Source organism: Schistocerca americana, chromosome 7, assembly GCF_021461395.2.
Source record: "Schistocerca americana isolate TAMUIC-IGC-003095 chromosome 7, iqSchAmer2.1, whole genome shotgun sequence".
NCBI lineage: Eukaryota > Metazoa > Arthropoda > Insecta > Orthoptera > Acrididae > Schistocerca > Schistocerca americana.
In genome coordinates this window covers 40,161,243-40,184,443 of record NC_060125.1, presented here as the reverse complement: position 1 = coordinate 40,184,443, position 23,201 = coordinate 40,161,243, and the positions used below count along the sequence as shown (strand labels likewise).

The 23,201-nt window shown below is 42.1% G+C and overlaps 1 protein-coding gene across 1 annotated transcript in view; it reads left to right on the top strand.

Annotated features, from left to right (window-relative positions):
• LOC124621796 (AP-2 complex subunit alpha) overlaps positions 1–23,201 on the top strand; it is a 340,383-nt gene that overhangs the window by 297,066 nt on the left and 20,116 nt on the right. The window contains exon 18 of the mRNA XM_047147228.1: positions 18,001–18,205. Coding sequence (XP_047003184.1) covers positions 18,001–18,205 — 205 coding nt within the window. The remainder of the gene's footprint in view (positions 1–18,000; positions 18,206–23,201) is intronic.

Here is a 23,201-nt window from a genome sequence, read left to right as displayed (position 1 = left end):
TCAAATTGTTTTTTCCCATTTTAACAGTGTTGTTTTGGGTGTCTGAGCTCTTAGCATAAACATACGCATAATGTGGTGTATCCCAAACTGTAAGTAGAGGGCGGCGGGTTGTCATTGATCTTGTGCTAATGGCAGTTATGAATACGTGCAACTAAAATGCTTTTCTGGCAAAGCTTTAACATCTGCTCCTGTTCACCGATTACTAAATCGACATGTGAAGTGTCATTCCATTTGACATGTAAAAGATCAATTGATTCTTACTCTTTGTGTCCTACTGACAAGGACAACTGCTCCTCTTAATTCCATTACTAATGAGTGATTGTGTTTCCAGATCTTTACCACTATGAAAACATTACTGGAGACATAGAATGATGCAGGACAAAATGATTATGAAAACTCCAATCCCTTCCCATTAATATATGACATCCTAACTTCTATTACAAATGGTTGCCAATACTTATGAATACTTTCAAATAACATGCACAACTTAAATTAATACATTGCAATGATGGCAGTTTCCCGTCAGTTAATTCTTTTGCTTCACTAAAGACTTTTCAAATTAAATACGTGGCATGCTATACCTAGTCCCTGGATCGTAACCCATAGGGGTGTTTTGATCTTGTAGTATATCTAGGACGCATTATAGGGGTTGCACTACTTTCTTTCTTGTCTTCTTGGCTGGGGCTACTTGTGAAGCAGGGGGTGGCTCTGAACCCTTATACAACTGTCAAAATGATCAATCACTGTCCATTCCACTAACCGAATTTCTGCATTTACCAGCGAAAAGTAACCCGCATGATGGGGTATACATACGTAGAAGTAAACTTCTTCCTCCTTCCCTTCTTAACTACTGGATTGCGCAATATCACTAAATCTCCTACCTTGTACTCGGGCATTATTTCTCTCCCATTATTCCTTTTTAACTGCTGAGCTGTAGCTTTTGCATTGTTTCCTCTTACTTTCTTCCAAATAGCTTTTAAACGTCGTTTCAAACCTTTTACATCTGTGGATCTAATCCCTGGGGGCAGTTTGTCAATCTCAAAAGGTTAATTCATGGGTTGGCCATATACTGCCTCATAGGGGGAGTATCCAGGGGCCTCTTGGACACGGCTATTATATGCTGATGTGACGTATTGGAAATACCTGTCCCAATCAGAATGATTTTCATTGACATAATAAGAAAGCATACGTGTGACTGTGCAGTAGACTCGCTCTAAGCGTCCGTTAGCCTTAGGGTGAAATGGGGTCGCTCTCCACTTTTTGATTCACAATAATTGACAAACTTCTGTAAATAATGCTGACATAAGTTCATGCTTTGATCTCTAAGTACAGCTTCAGGACTCCCATATGATAACACCAATTGGGTGACAAATGCTTGAGCTACAGTTTCTGCTGACTCATCCGGTATGGGGACAAGAATTAGGAATCTGGAAAAATGATCTATAATTGACAATATGTATCTGTTGTTCTGTGGACTCAAAGGGAAAGGACTGACAATATCTGCTGCTACTAAGGCCTACGGGCAAGTGGCTTCTGGCACTTGTTGTTAAAGGTATCTTCGTCTGAGGGGGCAATGACCTCCTAACGCAGGGAAAACAATTTTGTATATACTTTTGCATGTTCCCCCATCTGCCGTCCCAGAAATAACGGGCAGCTATTTGACAATTTGTGGCGCGAAGACCATTATGACACACTTGCAGGCTATCATGATATTGTGCTATTATCTTAGGACATAATTCTTTCGGGATTAGTACTCGTTTACCCAGTGGGGTTTTTTGATACACAATTCCACCTTCGACAGAAAATTCGGGCAAAGTTTCATATCTATGGCATTCAACATTTCTTTGGTGCGTTTCCCTCAATTCTTCAATTGAAATATTTTTGGCAACAATTACTCTAACCTTCCGGCTTAATGCATTGGCGTTTTGATGCAACCTGCCTTGCTTATGTTTTACCTTGTGTTCAAATTCGCTCAATTTTAAAGCCCAATGAGCTAACCTATTGCTGGGATCTTTCAAGCTTAGCATCCACTGTAATGGGGCATGATCCTAATGACAGTAAACGTCCTCCCATACAAATAGCATCGAAAGTAGGTTACGCCAAATGTGAGTGCTAAAAGTTCCTTTTCAGTCACATAAAGTAAGCTTTGTTAAGCTGTCGAAACGCATAACCAATTGGTCACACTTCTTTCTTGATTTCTTGTGACAAAATGACTCCTACAGCATAATCTGAGGCATCCACCGACAGAATAAATGGTTTTTCAAAATCTAGGTAGGCTAGTACAGGGGCTCTAGTCAAAACATGTTAAATTTGTTGCGTCGCTTCATCACATTCCTTGGTCCAGGTGAAACTAACTCCTTTCTTCAATAGTTTAGTCAGTGGCTAAGCAATGGTAGCATAATTGTTCACAAAAGTCTATAATAATTTGCAAGGCCTACGAATGACTGTAATTCTTTGGTACTTATTGGTATTGGAAAGTCCTTTACTGCTGTGGTCAAACGGGGATCCGGTTCGACACCTTCCGCACTTACTATATCTCCTAAATATTGTACCTATGGTTGGGCAAAGGCACACTTCTCCAGTTTGACACTCAGGTGGGCTCCTTTCAACCTCTCCAATACATCCCTCAATCTCTCTGCTTGTTCCTTTATCGTCTTAGAAAAAATGATAATGTCATCTAAATATACTAAACATGTCATGGGTTTCCATCTGCGCAACTACAAGGCTACAAATCTTTGAAAAGTGGCGGGTGCATTCCTCAAACTAAATGGCATTCTTACAAATTTATATAGTCCCATAGGTACAACAAAAGCAGTTTTATGGTGATCCTGAGGTGCAACAGGGATCTGACGATATCCAGAGCACAAATCAAGGGTGGTGATTAACGTACAGTTGCATAGTCGGTCCAAGGTTTCATCAATACGCGATAGGGGATATGTGTCCAGAGTAGTTACTTCATTCACCACACTCGCATCAACACACAGACGATAGGCTTCCTCGCTATTTACTGACTACTTCGGCACGACTACCACGGGGAGACGCCCATGAGTTTGAGATGGCTTGTGCACAATCGGCCCAGCTTCACCGGTTGGAATTTCGTGCTGAACCAAATCTGTAGCTGTTAGAAACTGCCTCTCTTCAAACAACCGAGAAAACTCCTCTAACACTCACTGTAACATCTTTTTCTCCTCAGTACATAAATGACTTAACTTCTCTGACAACTGATTCCGTAATGGTGATGCTACATAACGCACTTCTCTAACTGGAAATTTCTTCTTCTTCTTCTTCTTCTTCTTCTTCTTCTTCCATCCCTTCTCGTCTTTACTTCGTTGAATCTGGGCTCGTCCTACTTCTTCCTAAATCTCCTGTCCACTAGCGACAATAATACCTCTCGGTATTATAACATCTTTTACACCAAAATTATCTATACTCACAGGTATTGCAAAACATTTCTGTTTTCTTTCTGGTCAACAAATACTTCTCTTAATTTGAACTTGTTGGCGATCTAACACATCATTCTGGGTGAGTGGATCCACCAGAATGTCTGTCTTCGGCTGCCTCCGATTCTTGACATCTGTCCAAAGACTTTTTCCATTTCTGCCTCTTATCCTTACAGGGTCAGTGGTTCTTATCACCCACATTTGCGGTTTTATGGGAGACTGTGAGCAGCGCCTTTCACAGCTTCCTCTGGTCTGGTGAGTTGGTGCACTGCCGAAGTGATGAATTGCTTCACCTAACTGCACAATTCGCATTCGATAATTCACTATCCCCTGATAATGGTGCACATGATGTCGAAATCACATCTCTTTAGCCTCACTACTTGCATCTTCTGACTGTAACTATTCTCATATATTCGCAGGTTCACCACACAGGTACCTGCAGGGACAATTGTTCCTTCTCCAAGACCCCTAATATGAAATCGGCGTGGCCGCAACACCTTTCAATCATTTTTATCTACAAATAACACACTAACTTGTGCACCAGTATCAATTAAAATCTTAACTAATTTGTTCCCGAGTATACCACTGAAACTAATATGTTCCACCTCTTTACTGTCTCCGGTCCTCACCGGGTGTATTATTCCATTCGGGGGAGAGGGTGGGTGGCGGAGCCTGCCCCCCCACTCGTTTACCTGATTATACCTCGCGTTGAGGCGGAGACTGTGCATCTGATAAGAAAATAGTGATTTTGTTGGGCAAATGTTATTGAGATGGCCTACAGTCTGGCAAATAGTGCAGAAAGGTGCACGACAGCGCATTGCCGTGTTGCTAGGTCTCCCACAACACTGATAAAGTACTTCTCTTGCTAATACTGGTAATAGCTCCGGCGGACATGGTGCGGCAGTGCCGAAGTGCAGTACTTCTTTGCATACTACTGCTAAATGAACAGCATCAAACAGATAGGTGGGGAGGCCGTTTTAACTTCTCCACAAATTCAGGGGTCAATACTGTGAATAAACACATCAGTAGTACAAGTTTCTGCTTCCAAGCGCAAAATCCTATTCTCACTGACGTTTTCGCCAAGCTTGTAGGTACGACAAGGCAAGGTTGGTATGTGATCTGCATAAGTATCAAAATCCTTGTTAGGCTTCTGCCTAAGAGTTGATAACTGATCGCGATAATATCTGATACCTCTGGTGTCAGAATAACGCATAATTAATCCACGGACCAAAAGTTCAAAATCATGTGTATCACGGAATTTGTCCACTGTGTCTATGAACATTCTTGCTTTCCCTGTCAACTTCAATCTGGCTACGTTGACCAATAGATCATCCGGCCAGGCACAAGTATGACCCACATCATGAATATTCTGTACGAACATAACCACGTTTTCATGGGACTTTCCAGAAAAGGTGGAAATGAAAGAAGCTGCAGGAAAATTGCTTACAGTTGCCATGTTAGCTGAGGTTGCAGTTGTTGTATTAGTGACAAAATTAGTATTAGCTGTCACGGGTTGTACAGGTGTGGAACTAGCCACAGGTACAGAAGTTCGCACGTTGGCTTCCAGCATCTGTTTCAAGACCCAGTTTTGATCAATTAACTCTTGATTTTGTATGAACAATTGGTTCATTCTAGCATTGATAGCCTCGAGTGGGTCTTGCGAGGCAGCTGCCTCTCCGGGAGTATCCCATTCCATTGCTAGAGTTCCTATCAACATGTTTACTAAATCAGGGGGCTCTAGTGACCATGATGTGAATGTTACAAAAAAAAAAGGGGGGGGGCAGCACAAAATAACCTGGTTTAGTGATGAATGGCCTGTGATGTTAAACGTGGTGAAGTGGCGGATGGCAGGTGGCTACCATAGATGCAGGCTAACTGCTACTGGGCCCTCGGGCGGTGGCGCATGTGTTGGCAGCTGACGACGGTGGCTCACCCGGCACTCGGCTGCATGACCCTCACGGGGCGGCAGATGACGTGACGATGTTCGTCTCACGTCGCTGGTTTTCTTGGACTCGAACAGCTGCAGCACGCACCCTGTGTGTTTCTACTGACACAGCCACGTCCCTTGTGGTGGGCAGCTGGCGCATTCTATACGCGCGAAATGGTCAGCACTAAAACCGTAATGAAGTGAAAGCTCCTGCTCATTGTCCATAGAAAAGTGCTAATGATGTTATGGCCTGTGGCTACTGGCAAGATACCCTTGCCAGAAAAATTTAAATTAGCAACAAAGTCACTATGGGAACGAATCCTGATTTTGACACCAGTTTGTGCAGAAACACCTCTCTTAGGAGTGGCTAAGGCAGTGGGCAAATGTGTTGAAAGAAATTGTTCTGACACTATTTCCTGAGTTGTGACCATGTATTGGCAGAAAAACCAACAGATGTTAATTCAAATGGGCAACACGAGTCAGCGCTAGGGAGGTGAGGGTGAGCCCAAAATGTATGGTAGGCGAAACATAGTTTACAGCAAACTTAGGCGAAGTTAAAGAAAAGTAGTGGCTGCCATTCGGATAAGTCCAAATGGTGTGGCAGCTACAGAAAGAAAGTCCTCAGCGCCGCAGCACCGGGAAGAGAAGATAATGATCACAGCCCCGGGCGCACGGCAGAGAGAGTGTTTTTGGTCGACGGGCAGCAGGGTAGCTCCAGCACGGCCACGCGATTTCCTCTGCCCCGATTGGCCAGGAGCCAAGAAAAAGGCGGGGGTGGCATGGAAAGTTCCGAAGCGTGCCTGGTCAGCTTCGCCTAATCGGCGTTACCTCGTCAGTACATGAGAGAGGCATGTGATCGCGATTGCCCACCTCAGTGCTGACTTACTGTTGCCAGACCATGGAACGAGAAAATTACTGGCAGCTGAAGCTACCGGCTAATGCTTGACCGTAACAAGAAAATGAAATAAATCTTTTGAAGTAAAATAAAGGTAGAATCCCCTACTATCAGGCTCAACATTACACTCCTCCCCCTTCTGTGGGAGCAGAAAACTTATGTGATTTCGCTCAGTGCGTTTGTTATTTAAATGTTGACAATTTTAGTTTGCAAAGACGAAATAGACATTATTTGGTTGTTAAAGTTTCCGATGCAAGACTGCAGGGACCTTAAACTACAGATGGGCGTAGAGACTTTGAAGACCTCTTAGGGGTCACAAAGGGTCTTACACACTTCAACAATATTATGTTTACACAAGAACAAGGAATAAATATTATAAAACATCAAAACAAGATTACGTCTGTTAACAAGTGTGAATAAAACACATTGGAAGGTAATAGTTTGAATCAGGAGTACACGCCAAACATCTTTGTTTCTTAAATGAATTTAAAAGCATATACGTATCATCACTGAAGTTACACGCAAAGCTGAGCGGCGCAACGTGCCGTGTTGCATTGTCCTCAGCGGGCAGTGCACAAGCTGCCGGCTAGAAGGTGGTGTGGCAGTGGCCAGGCACATCCACTGGAACTCAGTGCAGTGGAGTATGAGGGGGGGTTCACAGGTTTCACACCCATTTAAAAGGGTATTAACACTTGGGGAGCACTTCACTATGCTGCACCAGTTTTCACATTAATTAATAACACAGTTGAACTGTTAAAACTAAAGGAGGGCACATGTATTGATAGGCTCTTCCATCGAATCATCGGGGATATTCGCCATGAGGCTGGGGTTCTGGAACTATTGGAGGGGACAGTCGTAACCGTTTGCAAGATCACTTTTTATACAATATCCGTATCAGTACAATAATAAAAGTAGCAGTGACCGGGGTTACTGTGACACTGGGTACAATAGTTGTATGTAGATTCGTGGCTGTCTGCCATTCACTTAAATGTCCTAACAGGAGATCGTAAGAAATTTGTCCTCTCTCGTGTTTCAAAAGGTCATCAATTGATGTTAAAAAGTGATCATTTGATATATTAGATAAAACAGATGATTCAGTTGACAAAGGAACTGCGAATGAACTTTCAGGTAGAAAAAACATAGGTAAATGGGTGCGGATACTGACTGAGTAAGCCATACTGTCGTGAAAGGTTACAAGTGGCGTCATAACCCGTATGTTTGTGACGGGAAATTATGTTCATAGCTACAAAGTGTTAATATTGTGGGTTGGTCTAATGCGTACAGGTGGTTTGTGTTAATGGTCCTAAACCAGGGTTCCGCTAGGCGAACGATGGTTTGTGAACAGGGTGACAATTGACCCTTTCCCAAGAAAAGGCTAATCTCACATCTTGTAAGATGGTTTCGAAGGGCGATTTCATGGCACGTGAAATTATGAACATGTATGCATTCATTCAACTGATTTTTGGACGTAGTGTATTTTTGGCTATCCGAACTAATGACTAGAATGTCTGCTGTATTCTGGTCACATGCTGCTGGTCAGAATGAGTTTCGTGAAGCGAAAAGAAGGTAGCTTTGAGGTGGTTTCCTCCATTTATATTCAGAAAGGTTTAGAGGGCATTGCAGATACTCTGAAATCTATCGAGCAATTGCATAACAGAACACTGTTGGTTCAAACTGTTAATTTCCAACAAGCCACCAACCTCTAGAAAACTATGTGCCATGGGGGAATATGCCACAGAATCAGAGCTCCACAACACCCTGAACTATAGCAAAGATGTTGTGACCTGTCGATATCTTGTCAACATTCCCTGGGAGGAATTGAAGGAAGAGTGGGATCAGGGAGGTATTGTTGATGTGCAAAATGACAATGGTGGATGGGGATCTCACAAAAGCTGACTCCTTCATACTTACCTCTAATAGGACGAAACTCCAAGGGCATATCAAGGCAGATTTCCTTCGTCTACGTGTATGATGATATGTCCTCAACAACTGTGCTGTTTTAAATGCCAGTGCTTTGGGCACACCCCCTTAAGATGTAAAGGTGAAGCCACTTGTGGCAAATGGGGCAAAGCCACCCACAACAGTGTTGGCTGCTCCTCTCATCTAAAATGTGCAAATTGCTCTGAGGGATCACTCTGTTTGGAGTTGGGATTTTAGCATCTTCCTTGAAGAACAGAAGATGCAGGAGATTGACATCAAAATGCATCCCATATGGAGAGACCATGATGATTTGTAAGGCCATACAGTCTCCCTTACACACATCTTTTGCTTCAGCCCATAGAAAGCCTATTTAAACAGCCATTGCTTCTACACAAATGTAGATTGCTAGTGTCACCACTAATACCTGTTTTTGTCAGTGCCCACGCCGTGCTGCAGTTATTTCAGAGCCCATAGCCCTTCTGTGAATGTCGGATGAAGTGACAGTTGCCACCACTGTGTACCTACCAGAACCTCCATTGCTGCTGTGGTAGCTCCTCCAAAGCCCTTCAGTCTAAAAAAGTAAATGGGAAGCTTCCACCACAGACAAAATACAGTAAATCATCAGATATTGTCAGTGTCATTTGCCTTGATGACTCTGCTCCTTCTGCTTCAGAGCATGGACTACAAAGTCAGCCTGGGGCAACCATCTTGCCCTATAGCTGAAACTCTACCCAACCCATTGTGAGCTTCCCATCCCAGTGGAAACCCCTGTGATAGATGACTCCCATACTGCAGTGGAACATGACTGGGTTCAGATATCATGTGGAGAAACTGAAATTCTTGGCACCTGCACAGGCCCCCTTGCTTGCATTTACAGTAAACACATTTCAAAGCTGCTGATTCCCCTGTACTAATGGGCAATGGCCTCCAACAAGAGTTGATAGTGGGAACAGAGCCAAGAGAGGCATTGCTGTGTTTGTCGATAACACACACTCCCGTCCTCTCTCCTCGGTTACTGTCCTACAAACAGTAGCCATTGCAGTTCATGTGACTCAGATCATCACTATCTGCTCAATGTATTTACCTCTGAAGCATGCAATAGATTCTGAGGCTCTCTTAGGCCTTATTGAACAACTCCCCCCATCTGTTTCTCCCACTGTGTAATTTCAGTGTCCATAATGTATTGTGGGGCTCAAACTATACTTACGCCAGGTGTTGTGTTGTGGAAAACCTCATGACATCTCAAGAACTGTGCATCCTCAACAGGACAATCCTCCTGATTACTTGGCAGCTACTGGATCATCCTCAGCCATTGACATCTTTCTCCTCTCCAGCCTTGCAGACTCATCACAGTGGGGAGAAACTGATGACCTTCATTCCAGTGAATACATCCCACTGCGGATCCACCTACTGAACAGAGGCCACCAAAATGGATGATCAGTGAGGCTAAGTGGGCTCTGTTCATCCAGCTGGCTGTGCTTAAACTCCACAACAGCGTTTAGGAATGGGTGGAACACACAACAAGAGTGCTGTATCGTGCCACTGACCTAGCCACCCCAAAGTCCTCAGGTCATCTTAAGAGGTGATCTGTAAGTTGGCGGACCGATAAGTGCCATTCAGAAATCTGGGACAGGCACGTGGCTCTTCAACAGTTTAAATGCCGGCCAACAGCGGACAATCTCGGAGCCTTTAGAGTAGCGAGGGCCGAGGCTCTACATGTCATTAAGGAGAGCATGAGATGATCGTGGCAAGTGTTCCTGTACTCTTGTTCTAGTAATGTATGGGAAGCCATCCAAAGGATTTCTGGTACACACAGAAGGTCACCAATAGCAGCAGTGCTGAAACAGGGATGTCTCAAAACACCCATCGCTCAGACACCGGCCAAGCAGTTTTCAAAGGCTAATGCCAGTGCTAGCCAGGATCCGGCATTTTGTCGTCGCCACGGAACTGTCGAGAGGGGGCAAGCTGAACTTTAGACCCAACAGTTCTGAGTCCTGCAACTCACCTTTCTCCATGTGAGAACTGCAATCGGGACTGTGTGAGACTTGTTACACTGCACACAGTCGTGACCAAATGCGGTATTACATGCTTCAACATTTTCCACCTATGTCAAAGGAAATCGTCCTCGAATATTTTAATCTTAGTAGCATGCAGGCAACTTCCCCCACTCATAGAGCTTTGACACCTCTCCTCAAAGCAGGAAAAGCCCACACGTCCCACAGTAGTTACAGGAGTATAGTCTTAATGAGTTGTGGGGGAAAGACCCTGGAGCAAATGGTTAACCATCGTCTGGTGTGGGTGTTAGAGAGCAGGCACCTCCTTAGCCGCTCTGTGTGGATTCTGGAAATTTTAGTCCACTGTTGACAAGCTGACCCTGCTAGAGGGGACCATCCAGCAGGCTTTCCTACATCGTCGTCATCATAATCATCATCATCATCATAATCACTGTATTGGCAGATTCTTAGATACCAGTAAGGTGTACAGTACTACTTGAAGGCACTGTATTCTCGCATCTCGCACAACTTCAGTGGGGCTTTCGTGGCCACCTCCCCATCTTCCTATTGTCTTCACTGTCTCAGTGGTTTTCTAGGACCCAAGTTGGTGACATGCCATCAGATCATTTGGAGTTGGAGAATGGTGTTCCTCAGGGCAGCATTTAAAGTGTTAACCTTTTCACCGTAGCCATAAACAGTATCACACACATATGGTAAGGAGTCTTGTACAGTGCTCCTTATTTGTGGACGGTTTCGCTGTTCTCAAAGTGTGTACGTGTGCGTGTGCGTGCATGTGTGTGTTGTCATCATTTTAATAGTTTGTCATATATTTAATTTACCTGACTTCTGTATGAGTTTAGAGGCTCGGTGAGATGTATGGGCCTCATTCTTGACTCCAAATTGTTGTGGTTGCCACACCTGAGAGACCTGAAAGCAAGTACCCTCACGGCACTGAACATCATAAAGTGTGTTAGCCACATATGTTGAGGAGTGGACAGGACATGTCTGCTCCATTTTTATAGGGCTTTCGTGCATTCCCAGCTGGACTATGGGTTCACAGTGTATAGGTTGGCGAGGCCACCTTGTTTGAAGATCATTGACACTGTCCACCGTGAGGGGATTCAGTTGGCCACAGGTGCATGTAGGAGCAGTCCCATACCCAGTCTCTGTGCTGAGGCTGTGGAACAGCCACTCACCATCTGGCAGCAGCTCCTCACGGTGCCTCAGACACACAATTTCCTCGCAGCTCCTACGTCATCTCTATACCGTATTGTTGCTCGTCCACCTCTGGAATGCCTTTTCTCCAACCATCCACAAGCCACAATACCATTTAGGATCCATGTGTAGTATGTGCTGGAGTCACTCAGTGCGGAGCAAGTACGACAGCAAATCTAAGGTTGTAACCATCTGCCGCTCTGATTACTGCAGTGGCCCAGAGTAATTTTAGATTTGGTGCAGTACAGGAGAGATTGCCTTCCTACTTCTGTTTTTAATGTGATATTTTCTGGCTTTTTATATAAGCACATGCTGTTTAGCTGTCTGTACATGGGTCTAAACAGGACTCCTCCTTTGGTTGCACTGCTGTATCCGCGCGTTGTGTCCTCAAGGTCTGACTGCTGAAGAACTTACTGTCTTTGATGCAAAATTATATGCAATCTTGCAGGCACTGGAGCAGATGAGATGTACTTCCAGTGTTAAATTTCTTTTGTGTTTAGATTGTCAGAGTGCCCTTTACTCTCCACAATGTATGTACCCAGCAGATAAAGTAGTCCAGAATGTCCAGGGTGTACTCCTCCAACTAAAACAATCTAGCAACCAAGATGGTGTGTTGTGATGCCCAGTTACTTCAGTATGCCATCCCCCTGCATGCTATCACATTGCTGTTGTAGTGCAGAGTCGTGCGTCAATGAGAAGACGAGTGGCTGGAAGTGACATGCAATAAGATTTGTCTAGTAAAGCCCACAACACAGCTGTGACATGTGTCCTTTAGCCACATGGACGGGATGAGGTCCTCCTTCCCTTCCTTCTCTTTACATATGCCACAGCTTCTTTCTCTAGCAAGAGGACCCTTCATTTTGTTGTGCTTGTGGCATACTGATCACTGTGCATCATCTTTCATTGTGCTGTGTTTTATTTTCTGACCAGCAGGCCGCGACAGATTTGCCGCCGGATCTGCCCTCTATTTTAAGTTACGTTCAGATGAATATGGATCAAATTTTAAAGTTTTGTGATTTGTCCAACATTTTTCCCAAGACTTTGGGGAGATGGTTAGTCTGTTCATGGGGTGACTGGCTCATACCAGGTTGGTTGGTTGGTTTTTTTTTTTTTCCCCCCCAGTGGCCACTGAAATTTTCTTCTATGTTTGTTTTAGCTCCTTTTTCATTTTACTTAGGTTGTAATTTCATGTGTAGTTATTCTTCCTCTTTGAAAGTTGTTTTAATGCATATGAGATAGAGAGACTGTGTGGACATTTCATGTGCACGAGTGTGCAACAATTTTAGAGATTACCTCCACATTCTTCTGTTTTAATGAGTGTAGGGGTACTGATAACCTCACCGTTGAGTGCCCATAAGAACCAAAGAAAAATGCGCACATGCACACACAGGTGTATTTGACAGTATTGTTCACTTTGTGAGAGTAATACTGCCCAACGTTTTGCACACTAAAGTTGCAACATCTTCTAAATTAAAACTCTTACTTACGTCTGCAACATGTTTTCACATGAGCCCACACAGGTTATACTTACTTTAAAAGGCAATGATATGGTGGAAGGCACAGTACTCTGACCCTTTCCTTCTGCAGTTTTGTCAGTGTTGCAAATGATGTGTGATACCTGCAGTTTCTCAATTTGCAGCAGTTCTGCCTCTTTCATTTTACAATTAAATGAATTTTCTGTTCTTCTCTACTCACTCCACTTCATCACTGTTCCTGCTGCTGCATGTAAAACATTAGCGTGGAAGGACAGAGGAATATGGTGCATTATGGAAGATTATAGTAGAGTTCTTTTCCATGTTTGGAAGCAAAGTGTGTACAAACTATTCTTTAAATTTTGTTGCCATTGTTTCTTCGATGTAAAAAACAACAAACCATTTGGAAATGACCCACTGATTGTTTCAGCATGTAAAAGAATGAGCCAACTGCCTTCTAAGAGAGAGCTTTCATTGCTCCTTGTGCAGTGTCATCAGTCCACACGATCAGTCTAGAATGACAAGCATTTACCCAAGTTTCATCCTATCAAACAATTTTGTTAGCTTTGAACTTAAGTACAGGGTGACACAGAAAAACGGGAACATTTCCACATGATGAAGGAAATAAATTGTATTCATAGTAGTAATTGAAACCTTACAACTTTACCATTTACGAAATATTGATGGCATTTATAATTTTTTTAAAAATTACATCCTGTAGATGGTGTCCTCCTGTATGAATACATTGGTGAAATCTGCTGTTGAGATTCCTCGTTGACCACTGCAACATCTGAGCTGGGATACTGTGAATTGCATCCTGAATTCTCTGTTTTAACTCATCAAGGGTTTTTGGTTGTGTCACGGAGATTTTGCTCTTCAGGTAGCCCCACAAGAACAAATTACAAACAGATTAATCTGGCGATCTAAGGGGCCAGGGAATGTTACCGAATCGTGAGATCACACGTTGCCAAACAATTCTCGCATGTATGTCATTGATTGCCATGCTGTGTGTGATGTCGCTCTGTCCTGTTGAAACTAGGCTTCTCGAATGTTTGGAAAGTTGTCCAATGCAGGAGTAATGAAAGTTTATAACGTCTCCACGTAGCGATCGGTATTGACAGTTACTGTGTTTCCCTGTTCATTTGTGAAAAAATATGGTCCAATAATCCCACGTGATGAAGTACCACACCCTACTTTCACTTTACTAGCATGTAAAGGGCACTCATGAATGTTATTAGGATTTGTGTTTGCCCAGTAATGGTAGTTCTGTTTATTCACATAACCTGTGAGATGTAAATGATCATCATCTGACATCCACAACTTGTTTACAAATTCATTGTCATTGTTTTTTTGTTATTATTTGTTGACAGAATTCTAATCATAATGAGTAATCATTGTCCTTAAATTGTTGCACTATCTGTAGTTTTAAATCAGGATGAAGAATTCTGCAGACACCTTACTGGGACATTCCAACCACTGTTGCTTGCTTATGAATTGAATGCCGTGGGCTGTGTAAGACAGACTCGTGTACATCATCAGTGTTGGGTGGAGAACGCACACTTCTTGGTCGCCCTGTTGGTTTCTTCTTGAGGGTAGATCCAGTCTCTTCAAAGTTATTAATCCAACATTTTATCGTGTGTTTCAACAGAATGGCGTCATGATGTCCTAAATTATAAAAAACGTCGAAACGCTGTCTGCACCACTATCAAACTGTCATTGTTCTTATAAAACATTTTTATGACTAACGCTTGCTGTTGTCCATTCCACTGATCCAGGATTACTGAAGTGGCTAACTGTTTACTCTTTAACTGTCATGAACCCGCAGTGCTCCCACCTGCCCATGGCTGCCACTTCTCATTTCAAACATTCCCATTATTCTGTGTCACCCTGTACTTACCTCAAAAACATACCCCTGCTCACATTCTTGTGGCTTCAGGAAGAGGCCACATCACATATGTTTTATATCAACAGTATGGCACTTTATACCACACCAATAACGTGAACTGAATCGATGACTGACAGAAGCTTCACTGAGAAAGTGTAGCACCACATCTGGTCTTGAATTGTAGGGATGGCAGCGTGGCACCATCACATGGCAACCTTCACAAATTCCAGATCTTGGATTGGCACTTTTGCACCCTCCACATGAAATGTTAGGGACATTCTTTAGCGGCCTGACAGTAGTGGAAGCCAACCTGAGGGTAGATCAGTTTGGGTTTGGCAGAAATGTGGGAACACTTGAGGCAATGCTGATCTTAAGATTTATGTTAGAAAATAGATTGAAGAGAGATTGTGTGGATTTAGAGAAAGTTCTGAATTAAGTTTACTTGAATGAGTAAGAGGGGCAGATGCATGGAAGAAGCTAAATGTAACTATCTTGAAAAAGTGTGAAGGAACCTCTAGCTCCAAAGTTTTACAGACAAATACGACTTTTCGTTATTATAGGAACAGTGCTGGAGAAGCTGCTATGTGGTAGCCTACAGGAGAAAAGATTTCTTCATGGAATGAATGCCAACAATTTGGATTCAGAAGTGGGAAGTCAACAGATGCCGTAATGAGCTGATAAGAATGAAGGAAAAAAAACTCTGCATAAATATGTTGTAGCTGTTATGGTGGCCAGCACTTTCCCGACCACCTGATATACCTGGACTACTCACAAGTGTTCTAAAACTGTTTTTAGGGTCTAGTGTCAAAACAGAGAAGCAATTCTATCATGGCCATATCTTTGCAAAAGAAATTTCATAAGGTTGCCCTCAGGGATCTTACAGTGGCAGTCTACTGGGATCTGGCACACAGCTTGACATTGAGAAAGCCGAGTGATAACGAGGCCTTATTTGTTCCAATATAATTCCAATATGATAATGAAGTGGTAGTAAGGACTAGTGGCATATGCCGATGACCTGATGACCATTGTAAAGAGCAACTCGAGAAGCAACTTGCGATACAGATGCAATAACAAGGAGTTATATTATCTGTTGCACCTGTAAAGGCAAAATAAATGCTGTTAAATGTGACCATTTCAAGAGACCCAATCATGAAATTAAGCAATAGGTCCATGAATAGAAAATCTGTCACCAGATACCTAGGCATCTTTTTTGGGTGAGCAACAAAATTATAGTGCACATATTGAAGAAATGAGTGACAAAGGTGGGAATTCGGTGTACAGTATTATTAGTACAGCCAGTTAAGATTATAAACTGCCAGTGCAGACGGTAAGAACGTATCATAATGCCATCCTAATTGCGAACAAGGGGTACTGTGCAAGTGCTTGGGTGCACAGACTTCTGCTCACTACACCAGTGTGCTCACTACACCAGTGTGGGTAGTTAACAGAGTGCTATGCAGAATACTTCTTCGGTTAAATACTGTTGGTCTGTGTCAGTCGAGTCATTGCTGGTAAGACGTGGAATATGTCTACTCGATCTTCAGATATGAAGAAAGCAGTAGTGTATTGGCTGAAGAAAGAACAAAGCCGCAAGTGCTGGATTTAATAAGAATATGAATCACAAGCAAATATCAAATTCACAACCAGATCCTCCACATGTTGCAGAAATGATAGGATGATGCCCAAATGACGAGGTGCACCTATAATTTTCTTCCATATGTAGAAACCTGAACCCCTCGGGAGGCTTGGCACTGCTTGAGAGGTCATGGTTCTTATACTACCTACCGACATTGAATTGTTCAAAGACAAACTTTCAGATGTGCCTGCAGTGAAGGAGGCATGCCGGGGTGTACTACAGGGAGGACATTAGCTATATGCTGATGTTTCAACTGATCGACAGCAACTGAATCAGTACAGAAGACTTGATGCAAGAAGATACTGTGTTGCGAGGCAGAATGGCAGATTCTGGATAATATTTCAAGAAAGGATTGGGTAGTGTGTTACCTCACCAGTCAATCCCTACTATGGGAGGTTGTGATAGAAGATGAAGAAATGAGGTTTCTGACAGATACAGCTGATGAGCAAACAGCTCATGCACAGCAATTTTATCAACATCAGAATAGGAGAGCAGCCATGTTCCATTTCACTACCCATGGAACTGGAAGTATGGTGGCATGGGCTGGCATGTTGCTGACTCTATGCCAGCAGCAGTGACGCTCCATTGGAACAGAGTAGTTGTCCCCTGCAACCAGGAAGACGACAGTCCTTGGAAGAAGCAGATGCAGAGCCCACAATGCCCTCCACAGTGGCCAGTGACCAGCAGGTTCTTCCTACAGATTGGGGAATAAAAAAAAAAAAAAGAGTACATTGTGGACTGTGGCACAAAAGAACTGCTGTTATTACTTACTGTTGAAATATGTTTGAATTATTATGGTGTTTTTTAGTGGTGGATGAGAGGGAAACAAGGTATAGTGGTGGAGATAGTGGAATTTGGAACTAGGTGCAGTTTTATCAACAGTAGGAATAGTTACGGTGTTGCGACATTTTATTGTGCGGGATGTAATATTGCAGATTGTATCATTAGTTGCCAGTGTAAAGCAAAAAAAATACTGCTGATATTAATAAATTGCATAATAATTAATACAGTATATGTTTAAAAGTAACAAAAATGGCTCTGAGCACTATGGGACTAAACATCTGTGGTCATCAGTCCCCTAGAACTTAGAACTACTTAAACCTAACTAACCTAAGGACATCACACACATCCATGCCCGAGGCAGGATTCGAACCTGCGACCGTAGCAGTCGTGCGGTTCCTTAAATGTAACAGGCTACAGTGTAAATAGATAATATTCATCTCATTCACAAATATTCTTTTTTGTTTTAACTAGTCAGTAAAATCCTGCATTCTCTATGAAATTGGTAGAATACTTATTAAGGAACATTGAAAACCTGGAGACCATTGTAACTGCTATCAACAGGTCCTCAGACCACTATTAAAATCAGTTTTAATTCAGTTTTCATGATAGTTGGCATTCTTGATTGGACTCTAGTATGATTTTCCACAAAACCCTCAAATCTGCCTTAATGGTGAAGAATTAATATAAAAGTTGTTTAGAGTGTCAGTGGTATATGAAAGGCATCAATCTTGTGAGTGCCTGTAGCTTCAGAGTTGGAAAATTGTAGGGTATTTATTTTTGTGTAAATATTGACAAATTACATTTGACTTTCAATTTAACGACTTGTTTTGCAGTAACCAACAGAGGTCCCAAAAAATTTTTAAAGCCTCTGCACCAATGGATCTGACAGCTGTTCGGACAAAGTTGGCGGGTTTTGGAATGCAGTTACTCGATGGAATAGACCCCAATCCTGATAACTTTGTGTGTGCGGGCATCGTCCACACGCGGACGCAGCAAGTTGGATGTTTGCTGAGGCTTGAGCCTAATAAACAGGCTCAGGTAAGTAACTCTGGTTGTTATATGCTATGTGAATGGGTATGCCTTGTTTGCTATCAAATTAATAAAAAAATAAAATGCTGATAAAGTCTCTGAAGAGCTGTTCTGGTATTTACAGAATCAGCAAAGTGATGATTTTACTTTATTTGATCATGATCTACTTGTCTGATACTGATGCTACCCCCACTTCTGTCATTAGCTACAACATTGTTCTTACTGTCAATCATTGCCTTAAATATTAAGTGGTGTGAAGGTAGTTATTAACTTCTGTTAACTGCAGTGCTCTGGTCTTCTCCTTAAAACTAATGCCTAATATCTATGTACATCACATGCTCATTCTTAGCTGGATTAGTAATTAATGATGGGTTGTTAGATTGAGAAAACAGTGAAATTGAATGCTGCTTTGGGCAGATTATAAATCTTTAATAACAGTTATGCTAATTCCTGTCAAACTGGTATCAGATTTTTTATGAAGTAACTTTTCTTCTTGGCTGAATCAGTTATCTAATACTGCTGTCACTCTCACTGTGTTCTGTTAGCTTGTCCATATAAATTATTTAATTCCTCAAGATAGTACTCAACCTAACTTTGTGTGACATACATGTACATAAATCATGACAGCCAGCACAAAACTCACTTGCACTGGTTGCACTGAGGAGGAAATCGTGGAGATTCTTACGGGGAGCAGCAGTGAGGGTGAACTACTTGATTCTGACGAAAGTGATAGCTCTTTGTAATATATAGCTGATGAAACGAATTGGTTTTATGTATTCACCAAGGAGAATACTCCCGAATCAGTGCCTTCTCGAATCTCAAAGTGGAAAGATACTGGATATGAAGAAATCTATTATTTCTTAGCTGTTTGTCTTCTGATGCCTCGCGTGAAAAAACTGAAAATTAGCGAATACTGGACCAGAGATGTTCTTCTAAATAAGCCAATTTTTAGTGAACTCATGTCAAGAGACCACTTTTTGTTCTTATGAGAATGTGACAGTCCAGTGACAGCTCTGCCAATACTGGACGATGCAGATTATTAAAAATTAGGAACATTGTCAATAAAGTTTGTACAGTTTTCCATTGTGCATTTAATCCACATCAGAAACTCTTCAAGGTTAAAGTTTGTTATTATTCAAAGGACGCTTATCTTTGAGACAATTCATTCCATCGAAACAGAGTAGATTCGGTATAAAAACATTTGTGTTATGTGATTGTAAGACTGGCTATGTCTTGGATTTCATTGTTTATACAGGGGCATCAACAGAAACTGAGTTCCACAATTTGGGGGAAAGTGGTGACATAGTGGCTACACTTATGAAGCCCTATTTGGAAGGTGGACATACCCTCTACATCGATAACTGGTACTCAAGCCCAGACTTGTTTGCCTGGCTTCACAGTCATGGGACGAACGCATGTGGTACTATCCGTAAGAACAGACGCAACATGCCGAAACTTCAGAAGAAACTGGAACATGGAGATATTCAATTTATGTGTACTGATACAATGCTTTCTATAAAGTGGTGTGACAAAAGGGAAGTGTGGATGTTGACCACATGTAACACCACAGAAATGGTTGACACAGGAAAGATTGACAAGAATACTGGAGAAAACTTTAAGTAACCATAAAGCATTGTAGATTATAACTTCAATATGGGAGCAGTTGACCGTTCTGATGATATGCTGCTAAGCTCTGTTGGATGTATACAGAAAACAATGAAGCAGTATAAAAAGTTCTTTTTTCACGTTCTAGATCTGTGTGTTTTAAACACTCATGTCCTACACAGATCACTAACAGGTCGTAAAATGACGATAGCAGAGTTTCATCTGTCACTGGTAAGGGAACTTAGAGAAACGTATTCGTTAGAGTGCAGAAAGGCTGGCAGAGGAAGGTGTTCTGATGATAATCCTCTAAGATTTGTGGGAAGGCATTTTCCAGACATTATAACAAGTGAGCAATCCAAGAAAAGTGCGCTAACATGTAGATACATTGTTTGCTGGAAACGGAAAGTGTGTCAAGAAAGCAGGTACGAAAGCAAAACTTGCAAGGTATCATTGTATGTCGTACCCTATTTTGAAAAATACCACACAAAACAGAATTACTAATTGTAGCATAGAATGAATACAATAATGCTATTAGAAAAAAACTTCAAAAACGAAAAAAAATTATTAAAAGGGAAAACAAAATAAAAAATGTTTAACTTCACCAGTGCCGGTCCAAAGCCCGGATCAAGGAGGAGGGTTGGAAACGTATTCACAAAGTGTAAAAGTAACGCCTAAATTTACAATTCATGACTTTGAATTTTCTCTATTAGTGAATTTAATCTGCTGACAAAAAGAGATTTCACAGCTTTCAAATGTTGGAAAATCTGTTGAATACTTATGTGCAACAATCACAAGTATTGTACAAATTTCATCAAAGAAACAAAATTATGCATATTCGGGTAACCACAAAGCGCAACAAATATTCGGGTAATTCAGCGATACAAACAGTAGGCCATGTGAAATTTCTTATCACACCGGAATATGGATTTAAAGACGGGAAGTAAAACTGTTCTTACCGTTGCTCACAGTAATTTTCGATGTTGTAGTGGAATATGAAAGATGACCTTTCTCCTATAAACGGCGTAATACGATGTTCTGAACAACAAAAATAACATACAGTAATCTATAATCTATGGCTTATTTTATTCGTTCTTGAGTTAGTACGGTGAGGAACGCATAGATAAATTCAGACATTATAAACGGGTATCCAAGAAAGAACAATAAACTATTGATGTAAAGCTAACGAATCATGTCACTTTTGGATTAATCTACAAAAATAGTGCAAGAAAACTACAAGCAAGATATCGTTCTTGGTGACGGAAAATAGTTTTACCAGACAGTTTGATTCTGTAGTAATTCACCTGCAGGGGAACTACGTAGTGAGAGCATTTGCGAGTATTCTGTATCAGCCGTGAGAGGACACAATATTTTGCATGGAGTCGCAGTCACTGCAGAAATATTCAGCACAGGGCGGGTGGGCCAGCGAGGGTCGCTCCGCCCTAGGCGGCAGCTCGAGGGTCAGCCACATTAGCGCAGGTACACGGATGACAGTGCAGGCCGCAGCGCCTCGGTGTGCCAAGCGGATCGTGCGCCTCCAGCAGTCAAAGGGTTAATGCTTGTACCCCGTTTAGAATGTTCTAATGGAAAGCTACTCTCAAAGAGCATGAGAAATGTGTTAAGGAAAGCATTATATTTGTCAATTATGTTATCGGCACTATAAACATCCTTACCACTCTCGTTCCTTGACAAGATTAAAAAAAAACTCTGTTGCTGTTGGATTAACTTTCCTACATAGTTTGTAATTATATGTGACATTAGTTTGAGTACAAAACCCTTTTAGTGTTAAAGTTTGTACATCATGGTCTGAAAAGCCTTCACCCTTTTACTAACAGAATGTCTATCTATTAATAGAGATTGAATAAAAATATTGTCAAGGGCTGTGCTGCTGTTCCCCTGCACCCTAGTTGGAAAAAAATACTGTCTACATCAGATCATATGAATTTAGGATGTATACCAACATCCTTTTTCTTGCACCATCATAATACAAAATTTATATTGAAGTCACCACATATAACTACTTTCTGGTAATTCCTATAAAGTGAACCAAGAACACTCTAGCTAGAGCAGAAATACTCTGAAGTCAGAGTTAGAGGACCTATAAACAACAAAAATTAGTTTAGTTTCACTAAATTCAACTGCCCCTACACAACATTCAAATATCTGTTCAGTGCAGTGCCGTGATATGTCCATGGACTCGAATGGAATAATGTTTTTTGCATACATAGACACTCCCCCACCACACAAGATACTCCTTGAAAAACAGCCAGCTAATCTGTATCCTGGTAAAGGAAGCCTCTGAATTGTCAAGTTATTTAAGTGGTGCTCAGATATACCAATAATTTCAGAGTCAACATCTATAAGCAGTTCACTACTTGTCTCTAATACCTCTTACATTGTGATGAAATATCCTAATTCCTTCTCCACTTGGAAACATTAAATCCTCTGAAGGTGAACCCTTAGTTAGAGACACTTCCTTTTAGCAGTTACACCTGTCAGCTGACTTCAATCTAAAAAAGATGCAGCTCTAACACCAACTACTACAGGAATTTTTCCAGGAGTGATCCCACCACCACCACCACCCAGTACACTGTCAACTATAAGCTTTGCCAGCCCTCCCCTCCCCTTCCCATACCTATTGAGGTGCAGGCAATGCCTAGTGAATCCCCATCTACTAATAGACCCAACTGGCACCACTGAAGTGTGACCCATGCCCTCTGCCACCAGCACCCTCTCCAGCCCCATGTTAATGTGCCTAACAGCTGCATTAAGATAAGGCTGATCATGATGCTGAAACAGTTGCATGAAATGCACACCAGTGCCAACAGTTTGAGTAGCTATCTTTACCAGGTCACCACCTACCTATTCCCCATCCCTCTCAAGACTGTTCCCTGCTCCGTCCACTATCACTACCTGATCCTCCTCCGTAAAATTTCTACATAACTCCCCTATGCTGTCAGTCACCTGAGCCAACCCTGCACTAGGCTTCATAATGCTGGTGACCTGGTACTCACTCCCCAACACTTCTTGCAACAGGATATTGCCTATGCCTATGCTCATTGATCCTAATTGATAATTTGGTGGTTGTCATGCCAATGTAGAAGACTGAACAGTTTTTACATAATAGCTTGTATATGACATGGGTCATTTCACAGGTGGCTCTCCCTTTGATAGTATATGTTTTGCCAATTAAACGGCTATTACAGGTGGTGGTAGGATGGTGCATGGGGCAAGTCTTGCAGTGAAGACAGTCACAGGGATAGGAGCTCTGGCAAGAATATTGCGGAGATTGTGAGGGTGAAGGAAAGCTATTGCAGGTGTGGTGGGCAGAATTTCAGACAGAATTGATCTCATTTCAGGGCATAATTTTAGGAAGTCATGGCCCTATTGAAGTAGTTGATTA